At 41.8% G+C, this 22,294-nt stretch overlaps 1 protein-coding gene across 3 annotated transcripts in view; it reads right to left on the reverse strand.

Moving 5' to 3' along the window:
* Nucleotides 1–740: 740 nt before the first annotated feature.
* The window catches only part of LOC128878627 (bromodomain-containing protein 4-like), a 191,197-nt gene continuing 169,643 nt past the window's right edge, over nucleotides 741–22,294 (reverse strand). Inside the window, exons 3-7 of one of the 3 annotated variants that reach the window (XM_054126955.1) lie at nucleotides 11,571–12,048; nucleotides 8,613–8,858; nucleotides 7,728–7,878; nucleotides 7,444–7,651; nucleotides 741–7,353 (exon numbers count right to left, since the gene is read on the reverse strand). In XM_054126955.1, coding sequence (XP_053982930.1) covers nucleotides 5,176–7,353; nucleotides 7,444–7,651; nucleotides 7,728–7,878; nucleotides 8,613–8,858; nucleotides 11,571–12,048 — 3,261 coding nt within the window. In that variant the 3' untranslated portion in view covers nucleotides 741–5,175. Of the gene's footprint in view, nucleotides 7,354–7,443; nucleotides 7,652–7,727; nucleotides 7,879–8,570; nucleotides 8,859–10,201; nucleotides 10,579–11,570; nucleotides 12,049–22,294 lie in introns of those variants that run through there. The other 2 variants (XM_054126954.1, XM_054126956.1) reach the window with 2 other exon arrangements.

Consider the following 22,294-nt stretch of genomic DNA (forward strand, 5'->3'; position numbering starts at 1 on the left):
TAAGGTAATGAAGGGAAATTAAAGGGAAATATACCAGGAAATGGAGGGAAATATACCAGGAAATGGAGGGAAATTAATGGGAAATATACCAGGAAATGTCACAGAAATGAAGGGAAGTTAAAGAGAAATGTGCAAGGAAATGAAGGGAAATTAAAGGGAAAACTTCTACGATGCTGTATACTACGTCATTCTTCATGAGTTATTTGGAGATGTTAAAATATGTTGGGCCGGTTGAGTGCTCGTAGGCGCAGGAGTGCCCTTTTATGCGACAATTTACCTTAGCCTGTTTATCTGTTCTGTTGTCATCTCGAAGTTGCTGCGAATCTTCGACCATATAATCTAGACCATTGTATGGCCGAAGTATGCACGAGATATACATATGATTCGCGTATGTCGTAACTAAATGTTTCTCATATATATAATGTACAAACACAAAGAAAAATATAATACGCACATTATTCATAATACTACTAGAAGGTTTTCAACAATGAGAAAGACGTGTTTGACACATCACTGTCACTCTAACGAGTGTAAATGACTGTAATTGTACTTACCCGAAAAGGTCAAGCTTCTCAAGTACGCCTCAATGCGTGAAATTCGATTTTTCTTAGTTTCTTGGAAGACAGAAATAAAGCCAACTATTTTGACTTTAAAACGAGATATAAAGAAACGAACGTTTGAACATGAAACATCGAAACAGCGCAAGCGTGTTGAAAATGCTCGCGCAATAAAAAAAATCGTTCGTGGTAGATATTTTATTTCCAATTTAGGAACTGAAATGCCCATATAATAAAAAATATTTTGTATCGTATAATAATAATTATTATTATTAAATTGGGAAACGAGATGTTACGCTAAAAAGTCACTTGCTACGTATATAAAAAAATCAAGAGAAAACTCGCAAAAGAAAGAAACGAACATAGACTTTTTTCTGATTTTGATTGAATATTAATCGTTCACTAATTTTCTCTCTATCTCACTCGCTGCGTTCTCATTCATACACATTTCATTATACAGCTTTCACTCTGTCTCGCGCTACAATTTGAGATACAAAACAATCACGGTAACAAAACAAAACTGAAGTTACATAAAAAAATCTTCCGGTATGGAATTTTGCACTTTCGTTTTTTCTTTTTTTAATCGTTTAAACTTTCATTCTACTATCGTCCTTACTCTCCCTCGCTAATCGATAAAGGGCTCGTTAAAAGCACATATAAACGAAGGTCGTTATCGTTCGATTTTTTTCAAAGTCACTATCTAAGCAGTTTTATGGCACGTATTCTCGTACAAGCCCCTTCTATTCTTTTTCGGCCCTTTCGTAATAAAAGAAAAAATAAACCCTTGTGCCGTTTACTCGATCCACGTTTCTTTTTCATTTATCTCAGCCGACGTTGAAACGAATTATTATCATAATCGCAACAGCAACATATATCTCGTCTTCTATATACAACGCACTCGTCGAAATCAAAAGTCTTTTTACCTTCGATTACGGTTCGTCGGACTGGAACGCGAACATCTATTTCAACACATTCGAAATCGACGAATCGGCCTATCCCACTTCAACATATCGACTACTGGGAATAGTTTCGTAATAATATTTAATGGCATCGTCTCTCGAATGTGTTGAAATCGTTGAATTCCTTCGCGCTGTCGACAGTCTCCTGTTGAATAACCGATATATCGTTTCCGCGAGAATTATAAACAAAATATACAAAACGTGTTTCGCCGGAAATACTTTTGTAAACACAGCACCGTTCGAATAAGAGAGGACACCCCCCGCGAAAAGAAAATACTAGACGAGAAGTATTCGTTGTACAAAAATAATAATAATACATATGATTCGAATTGAATCGAAAAAAAAAAAGAAGATTTCTCATTCTAAACGCGTCGGGCGTCACCGGACGATCTCTCCGGAAAATAAAACCACGTACGTGAGTCGCGACCAGTAAGGGGCAAAATACTTAATCTAGATAAAAATGTCAAATAACGAATAAAAGATAAACGCACGGACTCTATTCACCAGTTAAATAAAAATTGAAATTTCTGTGGCAGAATCGAGTATCTCCCACAATTTAATCGTACAGTATAATAAATAGCCATTGAAATTTATTCTCAATGTTTATTTCAACGAAGTTATCCAGAGAAACTTTTACTCGTTCGATATCTATATATATTTCATATGATACAACTAGAGAATGAAATAAATAGTTCCATTTCGTAATTCAATGAAATACAGGATGCCCCAAAAATGTTGGAGGTCCTTGAAAGGGGTGGTTCGTGGGGTGATTTGAAACATTATTTTCGCTGAGGAAAAAGTTGTTTCAAATCATCCCCCGAACCACTCCTTTCAAGGACCTCCAACATTTTTCGTACATCCTGTATATAAACTTCGTTTTACAATTCGTATCGTGGTTTTTTTATCGAACAAATAACAGATCGAGCGTTATCTTTTAATCCCAATGGTTGTTCGGTGCAAAATAATAATCGAACGATACCTTTCGTGTTTAATACGACCGAAGAACGAAAGAATTTGTAATAAAACGATTGGAAAGACATCGTTCAATGATCAATATGCATTCACAATTTTTATCTAGATAATAAATTTACCCATCTCTGCCTGCGTGCAGCACGAACAACTTATTCTTGAAAGACATCGATATAGAAATCTTGATTTTTGCTATGAACGGTCAGGCGAAGACCTTTATACACTCTTGTACGTACACGTCTTAGGGTTACGAATGCTTTAACGTTATCTGATATTTTATTTTTGTTATTTTTTTTTTTTAGCTTTCTTTATCAGAGAAGTATCCTAAAACGAACAAATTCTATCGATACGTCTACGTTTAACATGGATATACCGTCGTCGTTTTTTTTTGTTTTCCTTCTCTCCATTCCAAATTGTCGGTGGCCCGCGATGTTCGGTCGCTTCCGGCAGCGATCACGCGCGCATGTCTACATATCAGTCGATCATGGTGGTGCTCTCGTTAAACGAAAGTATATGTATATATATATATGTATATTATATATATATATTATACTTTATATATATATATATATAAAAAGAAAGGTTCGTATTTTCTCTCTTCCTCTCTCTCTCTCACGCACACACACACACACGCGCGCGCACGCACGCATACTCATTTTTTTCTCACCGTTATCGATATTACCGTATAAATATATGTTTAAATATATTTATATGCATATATATATATATATATACATATATATACATACACATATATATTCATATACATACACATATCGACGAAAATGAAAACGTGCTTGGCAGCATTTCCTTTTTTTTTCTTGTCTAAATGTACAAAAGACTTCTTCTAAAAAAGTATTCTGCAAAAAATATTGCGTTGCACCCTAGCGAAGAATATATTTATACAGCGATACGACTATCGTTGGGGCCACACAAAAGTCAGACAACCTGTACACACTTGCTAAACCTTAACACGTTTTTTTTTTCTTACGTAAAATGTTGAAAGATACAATGCATTGGGGACTTTTTATCTAGCTTAATGGATACGTGATTATTATATACATTATATACATTCGTCTCGTTGCTAATAACACCGCGTTGCGTGCATTTATTTCTCCTTTAGAGCTGACTACGTATCGGTGTATGTGTGTGTGTGTGTGTGTAGGAGTACGGTGATAGCGCGCGCGTATGTGTATATCGTATGTACGTGTGTCAAGAGAGATACAATGAAAATTTGTCTAAACTTACAGATATAGGGTTCTTGCGATCGATATACGCTACGGTAAGATTTATCGTTATACAATAAACAATTATACGTTCTGACGATCCGTCGGCTAAAAATCTCGCATATACACATATACATATATATTTATTTATTTATTTATTTATTCATTATATTTATTTATTTAGTTATCACATCGCACGTTCGAAATGAAGGAATCCTGACCCTACTACGCGACAGAGAATTGAATCGAATCTTTTGGAGAATTTGTAAAAAAAAAAAAAAAAAGAAAAAAATTACAAATCAGAAAAGAAATTATAGTCCGACCTGGTAGGCGCACGAGCAAAGATCGCGATAGAATTGAACGTGGAAAAGTGGTATTTTCGTATGAAAAGAGTCAAACTGCATTCAATGAGTACAGTATTTTTTTTCTCCCTTTCTGATCTTTATCACAGTGCTTTAGTACGCTCTTTTTTTTCTCTCTCTCTCTCTCTCTAAATATCGAATACACTCTGGAAATATATGTGTAAAAAAAAAGAAGAAGAATTAAAACAAACCGAATCATTGTTTCTCTTCGACCTACAACAAAGTTGTTTGTCTAGTTGTTATTGTTACATATAAAAAATTACTACCTAATTTATTGCATAATATATGCATGTACACACCTATATTCCACTGTAAATTATTCGTTCGCGCATTCGAACTTTCACAGTCTCCGCTTGCGTTCTATTGTTTAAACTGTACTCTTTCGTTTCTAATCAGGATGTCCGGTGATTCATGATAAAATCGTATACGGATGATCCATCGTCCAGCTATCTCTTTGAGGCACGCGATTTGAAAGAGAAAGTAAATTCAAGTCTCACTTATTTAACGTTTACCATTAGATCATAGCATGGGCAACTAAACGAAGAACTTTAAACAAAATATTGAAGTCAAGCAACCAGTAGAACAATTTCTAATCCATCTTACCTCAAAGAGATATAGTCAAAAACTTATTAGTATAAAATGAAAAAAACGTAGTAAAAAGAAGTTCTCGTACTTGAAAATACAAACGATATTTTTGTAAATACATCATTTTCGTAGTAGTGCTATTTTTCATATACGAAAACGCGTCGATTGCCAAATTCCATTTTCCACTAATGTTTCATTCGAAGGATCCACTCCCGATCGATTGTGTCACAAATCACCGGACAGCCTGCATCGCGTACGGATCGAACATTACGGGAGAAGACTGTCCAAAAGACAACGTTCAAACGATGATCGAAAGTCCGGTCTCTCATTTTGTTTTTTTTTTCACTCAAAAAAAATTGTCCTTATTGACACGCACGAGGAAGTCCTCCTTGAATGATTCTTGAATCGAAAATAGATTATTCGTGGCGAGGAAAATCCGACGGATCTTTGTCTTTAGAAAACGAAACCGACATTATTCGCTACTACGTCGGAAACCCTACATATGAGATCCCATTTTCTACTTAGACGTCGGGGCAGTCGGCTGATTCTGCCCCGCCATCCCCAGTCTTGGTTGCGAGGAAGCAAGTAATTCCTTGTAGTATGCGCTGAATTCCGGCGGTAGAAACGACGTGGTGGCCGTGGGCGGAATCGGCGGCGGGGTGAATAAACCGTTGTAGAACGCGGAATAATACATCGGGTCCAAAATCGGTAGGAACTTGCCGGGCGTGTTTGTTGGCAGTTGCGGAAGGTAGGCTGGATTGCTTTGAGGTACCGTGGGCACGTAACCTGAAGGTATGCTTGGAACGCTGTGTCGCCTTCCAGCCTCGGTTTGCCTCGACTCCTGCTGCTGCTGCTGCTGCTGCTGGTGGTGCTGGTGCTGTTGCGTCATTAACGACTTGTCGCCCTCGCTGATTCGACGTTGCTGATGTTGCTCCTTACCGCTGCTCTCCACGTTTTTTCTCCTGTCTATGCTTATCTGTTGCTGCATGGCTGTTTCCATTCTAGGATAGGAATTTCCGCTATTTAGATGATTTAGATTAGGTACGTTCGGTATAACAGGATGACTAATTGGCTTTCTGGGTGTGTACGGTGAAACTGGCTCGCTCCTCGTTGTCGTGTACCTTCCGTTCACCTGTTGTCTTCTCTGCGCAGGCATCGCGTTACTTCTATTAGGTGGACTCGGTACGCGAACCGTCGTCGGCGTACTCGTGTGATTGTTTTTTTGTTTAGGGTTCACGATGGTGATTTCTAGATTATTCGAAGCCATGGTTCGACTGTCCAATACGTTCTGGTAGCCAGGAAAGGTACCACGTTTCGAACAGTCCGTTGGTTTCTCTTTAGCCGTGGACGAGTTCCTCATCTCCAAGTTCAATGGATTAGGCCTCGGCACTACAGGTACTTTCACTATTTCTAGGCTCGGTCGCGGGAATACCGGTTTATCGCCATACTTTTGCGTCAAATCGAGAACCCCTCCGTGCGCTATTGAGTCGTTATTATTGTTCATGTGTTGCTGATGCGGTAAACGGTGAAACGAGGAACGATACTTCGGAGGACTGAGGATATCCTTCGGATCTCCGTACACCATCTTTTCGTTGTGCGCGAACATCGACCTCGATTGTGTCACCTTTGGCGGGAATATCCTTCCGTTGGGAACGCTGGGTGGTACGAAACGATGATTAGCCTGGTGATGCATCGCTGAAGACGCAGGCGGCGGTACGTTCGCGTTCGCGTACAATTGCAACAACGCGGCATTATTGGAGGTGCCAAGATTTATCACGCGACTATTTACCACGTTATTATTGTTCACCGTGGTATTGTTATTATTGTTGTTATGATGAGCGGGTGGTTGTTTGTTCGGTACTTGCAACCGGGCTTGATGATGGGGATGCTGATGTTCTTGCGGCGACGACAACATATGCCCTATGTCCGGTGTCACAGTGACGGAAATCAGTTTCGGAATGGAGTTGGGTGTGACTGGAAGAGGGTAAGATATTGGCGATTTCTCCTCGGATCTCATCGTTGCTGGCGCCGGAGGATTGCTTTGAATCACGCTCGGTCGTGTGTCCAGGTCAACGGCAGTGACTTCGAGACCACCTTCGCGTAAGATTTCGAGTTTACGTTTCTTAAAGCTGGGAATGATTATTTTGTCCCTACTCGTGTCGCTCTCCGATTCCAGGTCTATGACTTCCGGCGACCTCGGAGGCGCTATCGCCTTTTCAGCGAAAATGGATTTCTCACCGAACAAAGGGATGTTCTCCTTACCCTGTGCCAGCAGGGTGGTCTGTTTGGAATCTAGTTTAATTTCCTTCATGTCTTTCTCCGGCGGCGGAGTTAACGTTACGACTGTAGTAGCGTTCGTTGCTACCGTGGTCACCGGCAGACCCGGCAGATCCGGCGGCGAACACGACGGTGGGACTTGCTGCGATATCAGAGGACTGTTCAGTTGTCTCTCCAATACGCTTTGACTTCCGGTACCGTTCGTGGGCGTTGTGGAGGGTGTACTACTCGGTGTTGAAACCGACGTGTTAGAAGAAGGTGGTGGACTTGGCAGTTGATTGGCTTGCTGGCTGGGCGATGGCGTACTATTGGCAATCATAGTGTTCAACGACTTCAGGCGTTCTGGCTTCACCCTTACGCTACGTAAGGACGACGTTTTGCCTGTCTCCGTTTTGGGTTTCTCGCTCGAAAGGAACGGCTGCGAAAATAAAGAACACGATTGAATAACGAGTCGATAATCGATATATCGATAGTAACGAGGGGGTTAAATTGTTTGGAAGACACTCACAGTAGTTGCAATTGGTTGAAGGGGAGGTGTCGTAGCTGTAAGATTAGTTTCTACGGGTGGAGGTATTTCCGATGAATAAAGGTCGTTGGTTTCTTGTTTGACGTCTTCAGACTCTTCGGATACGCTACTAGTCTTGGTACGCCTTCCAAGCGTCAGTCTCACTTTTGCTTCTTCGCCCTTTTGGTACCTCTCGTACGGTAACAGCAACCTGTTAACATAGAAGTAAAGTCAGTAAATCGAAACTGGTCTTGACGGATAAGATTGGTCTCCTTAGAGCACGTCACCTTTCGTAATGTCGACGAGTGATAGTCGCAGCACTGGTGTTCCCCGTATTACCACCTATGTCGTCGTAGATAGTCTTCCAAAGGCGACCAGCGCTGACGGAGTCGTAGCCACCGAGCATCTGAACTTTTGTATAAAACAGGAAGAGATCGACTGCAAATAAAACAACACTCGTCATTCCAGTGTATCTTATCTTACGGATGAGGTTCTATCTGAACGTTACTTGTCAAAAGGAAACACTGCTGTATATCAGCTTCGAACAGTACCAATCACTGTTTCAATTTAATTGACAACGAACCAACGTTTCTAAAACTGCCAAGGAGAAGTCGTATCGGCGGGGTTGTCAATTTTTGATCAACTACTTTTTTGATGTGTCTAGAACGGAAATAGACGGTGTGTTCCACATTTGGGTTCAGCAAGGTGTATTTGTTTCAAATATTTACTCTTGCTCACAGCCGTCTTAACAGTATCATTAGTAGCAAATCAGTGGACTGGGTCTCTTATTACATTTATTTCCTTTTAATATCGCAGACTAAATAAGATAAGAAATCCAAGTAATCCAACTAATGCTGTCAGAGCTCGCGTTAATTTGTACAAGTCTATGTATTTGTGCTACAGATGTGTTCAGCGTTGCATAGATTGACACGAGGCCCCTTAGTTCATAGGGTCCAGCGTGCCCATACGTTAAGACGGCGCTACTCTAGCTCTTCTAGATCCAACGAGAAAGAAGTTGATCGAATTGACGACCCTGCTCTGCAGCCGACTTCTCCTTGTCAGCGTGTTGCCTAAAAAGCATCTAAACATTGTCGCCAATCGTTAAAAAAAAAAGAAGCACAGATACTGACTCTGCCTGTAGCCCAGCAGTGGCATCTTTCCGACAGGCGTACCCCTCGAGTTCATGAAACTCTGCACGTCCGTGAGGAACTTCTTTTCCTCGGCGCTGGTGTTCCTCTCGCTACGCCGTACCACCGACGACGGTGGTCTGCCGACGTTGGACACCACCAGGCTCGTGGTATTAGGCGGCACGCTCTTCGACGTGGACGCGACGGACGCCTCGCTTTCATTGCTGGACTCTCCGGGCGACGCGCTACGCTTTTTACGCTTTCTCCTCGGCCGTCCCTTCAATTTTGGTGCTGAAAATTAAAACAGAAAATTCATCAATGCATTCTACTTTACTATTAAATTATTATCCCCTAACAGTCAACATGGGGTCTTTTGTGCTTTTCCAAAATTTTTTTTCTATCTCTGAATGCAGTCCATACGGCAAGTGCAGAACTCTTCCTAAAAAAAACTTCGAAACAATGTCTAGTTAATTTATACGAATACAATGTTGCGCGCTAACCTCAAATTGTTAACGCCCGTCTTTACGCGAACGTGACAATGCGATTGCTAATCAGTAGAATTTCTACAAATGCATTTTCATCGAACAGAAGAGCGAATTAATGCACAAGGTTGCATGAATTATAATTGTTCGAACCGGAATGCATACTAAATAACACTACAGCCATTACCGAACTCTTCGATTAATTGAGAAACGTAACGACAGTTTGCAACTAATAATTCATATTAACGACCGTTGGCTGTAGCGAGCACAATGCAACCAGTAACGCAATGTAACCGATACATTTAACTCTGGCGAAAAAATGGAAGCCGTCAGACTGCAGATTTTATGCATTTCACGACGTGTATAAATATGAAAAATATATTGAACGTTTGTAGAATGCACACGTGAAATATGATTATTTTATGAATTAATTAACGTTTTATCGATTGGTAGCGATTGGACATTCGATTCAATAATATTTTTTCTTTTTATAATATTAATATTATTCAATTTTAAATGTATTTATTAGAATCGTTTTTTGATTAATATTTATGTTATATATCTCATAATTCATGTAACGACGCAAGCATTAAGTGTTATTTTAATAATAGATAATAAAGTACTGGGTGTCTTGGCAAAAAAGACGATTACGAAACTATCGGTAGGTAAAATGTTAAAACGATATGCAAAATTGCCAATCGCAACAATTTCATACTGCCACTGCTATTATAGCATCGTCCCTACGAAGACTTATAAAATTTGTCACAAATTCCTTATCGATCATGAAACAATGCGTAGGTTAACGTCAGTCACTTTTTCTTAACTAACCTGTCGGAACACCAGAAATGGCCGTTTTATTTCAATAATTTAAACAAAGATAACCCTTCGCTTCTTTCGCGAAAAGTTCAATTTAACCTAATCTAACCTAATTTAGTTTATTTAAAGGTAATTAGTATCGAACGAATAACGAATCGAGATTCGTTCGACTTCTCTTCCATACGCTATTCGTATTTTTTACCTAAACAAGAATCGCGTCGATCTTTAACTGCACCACGTGCGCGAATCGATTTTTCCCAATTACTTGTCGATGTCCACTAACTGTTTCGTCCCAACCAGTTTACACAAGAAAAGAATTTTCATCGTTATGCTCACCTATCACTTTGTAATACACAATTTTATTCTCTTTAATTTTCATCACAATCATGCTGTCCGTCGCGAACGTACAAAAAGAAACTTGAAGTACGAACACGTTTTAATTGCGACGCAGAACCTGACAACGCTTTTACTGGACGCCTTAATTCGGATTACGATCACCTCTGATAATACAATGGAACGATACGTCGACGATCGAGTAACGTTGCGAGTTCGAAAAACGCGTTCGTTAAAATTTCGTGATGTCCGCTCGTGCCGGCCGTACTTGGGTATGTTTCTTCTGTTTCCTAACGATTGTCGTCTGCTGTGATCGCGCGCGCAAATGTCTCCGTCGGTAAATGATTCCCTAAATCTCAGTGCTGTTCAATCTTTTTTAGCATCACGAGTAAAATTACCAACCGTCTTTTAGAAAGAACAATTCCTTTCTCGACACTTTTCTTACCCTTTGTTGGTTTCGCATATGGTATTACAGTGCACTTATCTAAAGAAACTAAAGAATAGGCACTTCAATAAAGAAACTACACTAAATGAATTATACCAAGCCATTTGCTATCTTTGATAATATATTTTCAGACGAGGCTCTTGTTCGGATATTTTTCGGTTCATTTTAATACACTGCGCGCGCGCGCGAAGCGTTGTTTAATTATTAAATGGAACACGACAAGCTTTGGAGCGACAGCTTGACACGTTTTGCAACTAACCGAATTATAATGCTAAACTTCGTTGAAACGCGTTTCGGTGTATTTGGAGGTGGGCACAGAGTACACAATTCGCTAACTTTGAATTCATTCGAGCTGATTGCCCTGACAAGTGAATACAAACGAGAGATACATTATTTTAAGATTGAATATCTTTTTATTTTCGAACAGCCGTAATTCATGTCACGTTATATGGTGAAAAATGCTGCGAGGCGATGAAATGGGTGGGTAGTAACAGAATAAATATATCTCGTTACACAGCTTGAAAAGTGGAGGGGAAATGCGATGAAGGTAGAGAATTTGGTCTTGGTGCATCTTACGATCTAACATGGCCTAACCCAGGCTCATTTGTTAGATTAACAATAAGTCTAAGTTAAGTCTGCTAAATTTGGACTTGCCTATAGCTCTACTACTAATCTGCATGTATTAGGTTGTCCCGAAAGTTTCTTTCGTTTTATTAATAAGTAATACATACACAATATTTTATGTCTAATGTTACATTATTGAATTGCGTACGATTCATTTTGCTCCATTACTGTCACAACATCAACATCTAAGAAATTAGATTGTCTATTTATATAAACACTGCCACAGGAAATAATTGAATGCAACTGACGAAAGAAACTTTTGGGACGACCTAATAACAAGAACAACTCAGTCGGTAAGCTTACCTAGATGATTGCAGAGGAGTTCGTGAGTTTCGAGGTCAGGGTAGTCGAAGGTGTCCCTGCAGAAGAGTACCCTGGTACCCGGTGTGGCGGTGAACCCACCTAGTGCGGCTGCTATGGACGAGCAAAGCCAGGACGGTTCGGCACCCTCGAGCCTACGTAGAAGGGCCCGATATCGACAGTACCTCGGGTAAGAGAGAACGACTACTTTCGTCTGGGTGACGCATTCCGTCTTCCTCACGTTGACGTTGCTCTCGTACTCCTTCTGTTGCTTGTCGACGTCGGAAAAATCGATGCCAGGGTCGGTGAGCACCTGCGGCTGTGGTATCTCGTATCTCAACGGACTGCTCTCCGGGGATGACGTAGGGGTTGGTGGGTAAGATACCTCCCGACCCCACGACCATTCCAACGCGGGCGATAACCACGTGATGAGATCATTGACGCGGACCACCACTTTCTCCGATATCGTCAGCACCTCGTCCTGTAACCAAACAAGTATTCCTTATCAGTATAAATACAATTTTCCCATTCTTTATGTGTTATTCTATCGAGAAACGTATATATCGTTTCGTTAACGATCTTCTTTACCTCTGGTCGATTCTTTTTAGAATTCTATTTTACCTGCAAAGAGGAAACTACTGTGTCGACCGAGTTCAGACTCGTTGCTGATTCGACCATCCATCGACAGATGGCGGCACGGTGTAGCCTCCCGGGTAACCTGACCCCGTCCCCCATCACATAGGTACTCACTTATCGCGAGCGAAGCTAAAACACCTATGTGCTCGTTATGTATACACATAATCCAGCCAACGTAACCCGTGGTTTATGTTGTACCTCGAGTGCATCGTTATCTACTCTGCCTCGACGATAATTTAATTGTCCGTTGATGCCAGCGGCGACGTCATTTTCACAAACTTTGACCTAACTCTTGGGACCTGCTGATTTGTGGGATTTAATTCAACTGTGAGACTTTGCTTGTCGCGGGAGCTTTTCGATTAGGGAAGCAGAGAGGAAATCCAGCGGAAAATAATCGCTGAATGAGTTGAACTAATCGATCTATGGATCGGTCTTGTTACTATAGCGAGAAAACTACGCTCCTAAATAACAGGATACGTGTACTGTGTCTATTTTGTGTTGACATAAAAATACACTCTGTATATGTTTTGGATTAATATACTGTAACGTATTGTTATACTTTAGCGTACACTTTAAGGATAACGATAACGTACACTTTAATTAATATTGAATTAATAGCATGTGTACTCGGTTGCTATTCGAATAAATTTATAACCCATGACGAAATAAGCTTTGAGCCAAGCGAAACAGATTGTAGCTGCAAGGAGCCGAACGTTTCATTGAAAGCGTTCCACGGAATCGACGGTATCCCGTATCGGACATGATGTTTCGATATTTACACGGCTGGGCAATCACGTTCAAAGTAACGAATGGGCAAATCGATCAATTTGCGTTAACAACTGTTTTCAGTTGGACAGGCGCAAAGGGTCGAAAACAGAGCTGCTATCAAAGTAACCGGTCAATCAAATAGTTGTATTCCTGTTATTTAAACGATTCGTTACCCGATAGGCCGAACTTGGCGTTTACTCGCATAAAACTCAACACGTTCTGTTTAGTTTGGGAATCACTGCTGGCTGAAGTTATACTTTCATCTTTTAGCTCCGCGCTCATCCGTGCCCCATTCCCAACCCCTTCCTTTGCCGTCTTTTCTTGTCTCTTCGCATCCCCTATTCCTCTTCTTCTGTCTACTCTTTTACCTTCCAGCGTTGCTTTACCTTCTTGGTCGCATCACACTCGCCCACTTATCTCCTCTTCTGTTCACTCTTCCTCTGCTATACTCTTTCATGCACCATCTACTCTCTAGCTTGCTCGCCTTGTATCACGGCGATGGGACTAATTCGATGATCGTTCGGGAAACGTTTGACGAGAATCGGCCACGATAACCTGTCCATCAGGGAGAAATTCAAAGATAACGTGCTAGGAAACTTCACGCCTCCGTATACAGTTACTGTATAAAGCCTTTCGACGTTGACAAATAATTTCATTTTGGAAATAATTTTGGAGCAATGGGGTGTTTTATTTAGAGTCTCGATTTTTAAGCTTTATATGTATTCTGGAGGGGCAGGAAGGAAGATTTGGTGGGGATGTTCGTGGAACTTGTCTCAGCGCCCCTGGCGGCAGGCAACCGGCCCAACGCTCCTGGTGGCAGGCAACCGTCCCAGTGCCCCTGGCGGCAGGCAACCGGCCCAACGCTCCTGGTGGCAGGCAACCGGCCCAACGTTCCTGGTGGCAGGCAACCGTCCCAGTGCCTCTGGCGGCAGGCAACCGGTCCAACGCTCCTGGTGGCAGGCAACCGGCCCAACGCTCCTGGCGGCAGGCAACCGTCCCAGTGCCCTTGGCGGCAGGCAACCGTCTCAGTACCCCTGGCGGCAGGCAACCGTCCCAATGCCCCTGGCGGCAGGCAACCGGCCCAACGCTCCTGGTGGCAGGCAACCGTCCCAGTGCCCCTGGCGGCAGGCAACCGGCCCAACGTTCCTGGTGGCAGGCAACCGTCCCAATGCCCCTGGCGGCAGGCAACCGTCTCAGTGCCCCTGGCGGCAGGCAACCGATCCATTGACTAAGCGTAACGGGATCCTTGCCGTGATTGCACCGGACTCAAAAAAAGAGGTGGCATAAGTTCACCTAGTCGCGAAGTATTACAATGTAAATAGTCTCCATTATGCTGTATTAAGTTTTATTAGGCGTGTATCAGGATGATCAGGTGTCTCTGAGCAGCATTAAAAGAACATAAGCATCGGGTATCTCGCGCAACGCCAATCTATCGCGCCATCCGGAACCTGTTGTTACGGGACGACCGGGTAAATTGTGGCAACTTCGTAATCACGTTAGACTCGCCGGTGAAACTGATGGCGGAAGTTGAACTTCGCGACACGATTCGATTTAAATATTTGAACGCGTCCTTAAAACTTCGCGCGCAGAAGTTCCTCTAAATTCGTAATCTCTCGCTTTCCGATCGGAATGGTTGAGCCACTTGACCGATTGCGAAGTTTTAGAAAGTGAGTGACACTGACAACGAGAAAACGCGGTGGACCGTTTTTCGTACTGCGTCGCAGAAAATTCTCCGGCGATAGTTCAATATTATCATTGATCTCTGTGAAAGGTAATTTGGAAACCATTTCAAATATTAATGGGTTCATATTAATGGGTTCATATTAACAATTATATTCATCAATTATAAGAAGTGAAATATCCAAATATCAATTATTAATTACTCAAACTTGAAACATCCCAATACCCTACACAAAGTGGTTGCTTCGACTGTATGTACAAACTTTAAACTGACATTAAAAGCAACCGAAGAGATCCTGACCACTCTCGATGTTTGGCGAGTCGAATATCGAATAACGCGATCACAATGGGAGCCTCGAGGACACCGAGTCATTTTACGCGTCGAAAATTTGGCCCCCACTTCCGTCGTTTAGCCGTGCATTCGGAAGATGAGACACTCTATGCGCCCGGGCATTCCCCTTGACTGCACGTATCCGAGATGTGTATCTACAAGGGGGTGCGAGGGGTGAGGGAGGATAGAGGGATTAAAGGGACTGCGGTGGTGTGGGGAGAAAGAGAAGAACAGAGGGAAGCCAGGAGGTGCACGTGTGTAAGGGCAAGAATGTGGCAGAAGGTAGCGGGCGATGTTGGCACGGACACCAGCGCAGATCTAACCCCAAACTCGCTACGTGGACAGTATGCACGGAATCACGTGGAAATGTATTCCGACGTTGCTATGGGGACTCGCACGCCACCCTAACACACACACCGATAACCTATCAATTCACCAACACCGAACGACCCGACGAAGTATAATGGCCGATAATGCCCCACGGTGCTAAATGGGACATTATTCCCATCTATTTTTGCTTGTGATTTCAGCAACACGTTTGTTGTGAAAGGGAAGAGAGGTGAGAGGGATGATGCAATTGTCACTATTATTCCATTAGGATTGACATTCGAATCTCGCGCCTAATGGACACGCGAAAGAGGATGGACGTGGATGCTTTGAGAAGATGACCTGCGAATTAGGCGAACACGATGATTGAACCGTGGATTTTTTATGCATTTATAGGATAGAGTTCGTATCGCGATATTTGCAGAGTAAAATACATTCGTGAAAGATTCACCTGTAATTAACGAGTGGAAGAATGACGAGATTTTGCCAACGTTTATTGGGTCGAACGAAATCGCCCTCGTTCCGCGATTCCCTGTCTCCGAACGACCATTAAAGAGTGGCATGGATGGATCAAGCCGCGTCCCAGGATGGGGTTAACAACCAATATCAGGCGCTGGGATGAAAAGGGCTGGGAGTTAACTGCTAAACCAGCGAAAAGATAGGGTAAGACGGCACGGGGGAATGTTTTATGGCAGTGGTCCAAATGATGTTTGCGGCACGGGAGAGAATACTAAGAATTGTTAATGAACCCCTGGGCCGGGTGTATCGGGAAAAAGTAATTTGGAGTTTGCGTAATTCCTTCTCTCCCTTTTCTCTCCCTCTGTAAGCCATGGGAAGCAACGTTCAAGTTTAACCTCTCGAGGAATAATTATACGTGTGTTTATGTTTTGTCTTTGCTTCAAAATTACCATTAGCATCCTAGCATCCAAATTAAAGCCAACCGTTTGGGAGAATCGAAATCTGTGAAAAGTATTTTTGTAAAAATTCATACCGCAACTGAAGAATGGTGAATCAATTTTATACAGATCTATCGCGCAAACATCGTATCGACGTTCGACATAAATTTCGCATTACCGTTCATAAATTACCCTCGCGGCTCGGAATTCAATGAAATTTTTTACAGACCGTTCCCCGGCCGTTTTGATTGATTCCCCGACGGCGAAAAATGATAAATAACACTGGAAATTGTTTATACCGTGCGTATTAATTCCCGCTCGCGAGTTCGATCCGTTTGTTCCGAACGCGAGGATCGCGTCATTGATAATGATATCGCGACACGACGAACCTTAACTCTATGTCCTGATTGACAGTCGCGTGGCGACAAAATCTTCCCTTCTCTTCCTTCTTCTATCCTCGTTCCGTCGATTAGACCATATGTTAAATCTAATCGACAAAAGCATCTTGAGAAGTTGTCGCAAATAAAACCTACACGGCAACGTGACCTCTTGTCGCGGTTCAGCTACGAGCGATTTTGTCGCGGAGCGACTGTCAGTTGAGACAAGGCGTTAATTACTTTTCCGTGTAACGCGACTCGGCCCGCGACCATTTACCCAGCGAAATTTATTACATTAAACGTAATAAACGACTTGTATACTCCCAAGCATGCCAGCGTGATATTATTATCGTAGCTGGGGAAACTTTCTATCTATCTGGGTAATCTCATCTCGCGCCCGCCACCTTCTTTATCTCTTCGTCTTTCACTCAACTTCTTAAGTAGTCTTTTGTAACTTAAATTAAAATAGACGTCAGGAAGTATTCCTCGGACGACACGCTGCCCGCGAACCCGATAGAGGAAAGAAATGTAGTCGCTGGAGGGATACTGGGTGGTCAGTTAAGAATTGATGGAGATTGCATTTATACACGGAAGGAAGAAGCTATCCTATTTTCCTTTGTGCTTAGAATCACTCGATGTTGCAAAACAAATACCAGTAATCTAATCGTGAAGCTAAACGTGCAATAAGATTACAATTCTATTTACTTTGCAATTCCAACATAATTTACTTTATAATTACGTATCTTTCGTTTCACTGTAAAATAGCGTAAAGAGTTCAATAGCGTAAAGAGTTCAATAGCGTAATCGACGGTTCAAAGGGCGTGCATTTCGAGCACGAAAGCAGAAATTACTTTTAAGGCACGGTTCCTTTCGAATAACACTCCGAAGCGAGCCTACATTTCCGCGTCGGTGCTTTGGCGTAAACCCTTAAAGATGAAAAGCCACGGGCGAACGAGAAGAAACAAAATCGCAGAGCCACCGTATAATCCGCAATGCTGCAGTTGACATATTCACGGAGCGTACATAATACATTCATGGCCGTCGGGGGAGGGAGCAAGGCGCGGGAGTAGGGGGCAAAGGACGAAATGGTGTGGGGGACGGGGGAGGAGGAGGAGGAGGAGGAGGAGGAGGAGGAGGAGGGGGGGTAAAGGTACAATCGTAGAGTGGAATATGTAGTAGCGTGTTGATTTTAGTGACGCTCAATCCTCGCTCCTAAAGCGTGTTCGTCAAATTAGGTCGAAATTCTCATCTAGATAAATGACTCGAATAACAAATAAAAGTTTACTCGAGAAATTAATTTTCTTTTCCTTGGTTCGACGTTGAATTTCCTAACGTGTACAGCCCTGGTATAACAAAAAAGGAACTGTTATCGTTATCGTTGCTTTATCTGAGATTGATTGACCATTATCATTATTATTATCCTATCCGAGAATTTAGATTGAAATTCACAATTACGCAATGGCGATATTAATTTTCTTTTTCTTCGTTCAATGTTGAATTTTCCTTTTCAATAAAATGCCAGTATTCATAACAAAAAGGTGCTATTATCGTTATTATTATCTTATCTGAGAAGTCTGTATTACTTTTAAACCGCACCTTCCAATTTAGTCCAAAAGTCATCTAAATCAAATTCACGAATAAAAGATAACCGGCGATATTAATTTTCTTTTTCTTCGTTCAATGTTGAATTTTCCTTTTCGATAAAATGCCAGTATTTATAATAAAAAGGTGCTATTATCGTTATTATTATCTTATCTGAGAAGTCTGTATTACTTTTAAACCGCACCTTCCGATTTAGTCCAAAAGTCATCTAAATCAAATTCACGAATAAAAGATAGCCGGCGAAATTAATTTTCTTTTTCCTCGCCTGAATCGTTCTGCTAATTGAATATTTTCTTTGTCGAACAAATTTAAAGCTTGAATTTTCTTTCAATTTTAAACCGTTTCCTATAAACCGTGTCCTATAAATCAACAAACATCCGATTGCTATACTTAACGCAGAATTTCATTAGCCATGATAGATGAACTCGTGACACTCGTCGGATAGGAGAGGCAGTGTCAGGATTAACTTCAACAGCCGTGACAGGTTTAAATCGATACGTATGAGAGCCACTGCGAGGCATAAATCATTGTTAGATTAAACCCTCGAGCACGCGGCAGTAGATGGGGCTATGGCGCGCTTTCAGGAAGTATAGGGTGACCTAAAAGTTCCAATCTATATTTCACTCGAGTCGTGTACCGATCGACGTGGGTAACAAATCGCTCCAACTAGCCATTAATTGACGAACCAACGTTCATTTCTGTCTCGACAACCTATCTGTGAAATTTTCATCGAATATCACATATTATATCAATATTAATATATGATTAATTACGTTCGTTTGAATCGAACGTAAGCTCGAGGAAAAAAGATTAATACTGATCTCGAATCCGAGGCATTATTGTAGCTAGGATTAGGTTGTCAAACAGCTCTATTCGTTGTGACGTAAACAGTGTATTCTACGCTTCTGTGTCTCCTAAATACACAAATAAATCCTAATCATACAAATCCTAAAACACAATATTATTTTTTTTCGAACCTTCCCCAACCACCTCAATCCCCTCTCAAATTTTCTCCGCACCGAGACCGTGAAACACAGTCCGAAGACTTTCGAAGGGGGTGAAAATTAGCAGCAACCAGGCTCAATTAACGAAGCTGGCGATTAACGCGCGGAACACGACACCCTCCGGACCCCCTCGCCGTTCCCTCTCACTCAGAGAGACGCGTTTTTACCAGATTCGGACGGCGCGAATGAAAACAGTGGCACTTTGAAACCGATACGCGAGGGGATTCGAGCTAAAAGGAATTTGATTATGCTCGGTAGTTTACACACGGTGTTTCTGGATCGATCGAGCCACTCGCTGTCTCTCTCCCTCCCCCCCCCCTCCCCAACACCCACGCGGCTCGCTTCCTCCTCTCTTATTCCTATCCCCTTTCGCTCTTTATCCGGCTGCCATACTCGCCTCGCGCCACTGTTTCCCGTGTCTTCTAGTTAAATAGAGTACGAAGTTTTCAGCTCTCGGCCATTGCAAAGATTGCACTCGCCAAGTGACGTGATTAACAAATGATTTTCACAGAAACGTCGGGTGTTTTTATCGAAGGAATCACGTAGCAGATAAGAGAAACAAATTCCAAGTATCATAGAGTTAGTGATTGAACGGTAGAAAATAAGAAGAAACTATTTTTATTTTATTTATTTAAGAAAAAGTTTAAAATACTTGCAAGAGCGAAGAAATAGTCGCGATCGAGAATTATTTACCGCGATCAAAGGTAAAAGAAGATCCACAAATTTATCAATTCGAGTCCGTTGTTCGCTTTGAATATAAATAAATTTAGACGCGTTTCGCGCGTAACCCTCTCTTCCTTCTCACCGGTTGCGCGGAAAAACTAAGCGAAAGCGCAAGTAAAACGGTACATCATTACGGGCTGCGTCAGGAAGGATGAGGGAATAATCAGCAACCCTCTGGACCTACGTCAATGCAAAGCAATTAAGAGTTCTTTTTAATCGTTTCGAGCCGTTCGTTCTACCGTCTCGCCCTACTTGCCATAATGTGGTCCCACGGTTTTTCGTCTTTCGAAAATTCTATAATAATCTCGGCATTGAATCCGTGTACGCGACAGGACGACTTTATAATAATGACTAATAACCCCGGCGACGGAAGATCCCTTGTATTTTCCGCCGTTTCAATTAAATTTCCGTGCAGAATTTAATGCGGAAGGTTTAAAGGAGTAAACCACAGCGGGGAGCCATGTATTAAATGTTTCTCGCGATGCTTTTGTTCAGAGAAAAATTGTCAAGTACCTCTTAATTTAGTTTCCCCTTTTAATTTATTCAAGTGGAACTTTGTATATTTTTATCCATGATAAGATAGTATTCGATGAAATAAATCATGGACATATATATATATATATATATCGTACGAGGTCATTTATTGTGATATAAATCCTTAGATCGGAGATTTTAGTGAGCCTATGCAATGCAACCCGTCTGGCTACAGACGTAGCTCCGGTTGCCACCTAGCAGGGGCAACTGCTCTGCGCCTATTAGATGGCAACCGGTGCTACATGTCTAATAGACGCTCGGTTACCCCTGCTAGCTGGCAACCGAAACTACAAATCGCCCGACGGCTTGTATCAAATCTATCGAGAATAAAAACGGCAATTAGAGGCTATACAATAAATGGCCAAACAGACTCTATCTTATTATGGATGAAAATATACAGGGTGTTTTGTTAAACGCGAATATCTAATTTAGAGCGCGGTGTTAAATCACTTTGCTATTAAAAGTCTACGTTCTCGTGATAAAAACGTCGTACCCAACGAAATAATTGCACGCATTCGAAACTCGGATATCTATTTTTAGCTTCCCTCTATTTGTATTAATTAAAATTGCGTATACGATCCTCGGATGAACTTAACGAAATAAAGCGAGCCGACGTTAAGAAGTCCTCGTCACAAATTACCACGAAACTTTGAATCAAACGTTGAAAGTCCTCATCGCCGTCCTTGTGCTCCAATATTTCAGTTCTCGCAATAGCCGGCGAATCTTCGAACAGTTTTATGAAACTTAAACATCGCGCTTAAAACTTATAATTCCATGCAAAGAAAAAGTTTTTAGACCAAAGTTCCGGGGCTGCGTTTTATGTTTCATTTCTATTCATTATTCCGATGCCCCCTTCGACGCGTCGATGCAAATTTTATCTTTTAACGCGCCCGAGAATTCCGGCGCGCGGCTTCTAAGCAAGTCCACCGGCGACAGAGGATTTGCGTTAACGAAGTAGTTACAGCGACGTATTCCGTTAAGTCCGAGGCAACTGCGCCGGTTAAACAACGTTGCCTAAACGCTGAACAGTAGCGCGAACGGGAGATATTCTTTTTTCTCTGGGTCAGAAAATAGATTATTGTTGCTTAAGGTCGTTAAAAAATATTTCCATCGAATTATGCGAGACAAATTTCAAAATTGCCAAAGTTTATTTCGGGCACTTTGGTTGGGAAGAAATCACGAAGATTGATTCGATACCGATGAGAATAACTACCCCTACAAGTCTCTCGATAAACTTCTAACTAGGACTTAGATCCTAAACAGATCTAGAAAGAAGTGCAAACACAAAAATGATTCTCGCAAAGTGCTAGATTAGGATGTCCTTTCCAAACGGTAAGTGGAAACAAGATCTAACAGGCGAAAAAAAGGATAGCTAATGAAAACGAGAAAAAACTTTTGCTCTTCCGAGGAGGTGTGGGGGTGGGAGGTGAAAATTCACCCTCTATTTACCGTCTGTCTCTGTTCGAAAGAGCGCGGGAGTAGAGTTTATCGATTAAATGCATTTCCATGGAATTCACCCGGCTCTTTGTGCTTCGAACTCGAAACTCTCGCAACGATAAATTTATTGGATAAACAAAATACGCCGCTCTGTTTAAATAAATCACGAAACGCTGGGGGAGAGTTAACTTTCATAGAACGTCTCTATCGAGAAGCTACGAGTCTTTTATCGTCCTCCGGGCGGCCAAATTATTTTTTCTTTGCTCGTTTACGTAATCCTACTCTTTTTCTCTGACTCGTAGCCCCTCTGTCACACTAGAGGTGAAACTCGAATTCGTTGGATCGCTAACAGATGTTAACGGATATGTTAACTACGTTGCCCGCGTCTATGAAATTTAATACTGTCACAATA

The sequence above is a fragment of the Hylaeus volcanicus genome, chromosome 6 (genome assembly GCF_026283585.1).
Source record: "Hylaeus volcanicus isolate JK05 chromosome 6, UHH_iyHylVolc1.0_haploid, whole genome shotgun sequence".
NCBI lineage: Eukaryota > Metazoa > Arthropoda > Insecta > Hymenoptera > Colletidae > Hylaeus > Hylaeus volcanicus.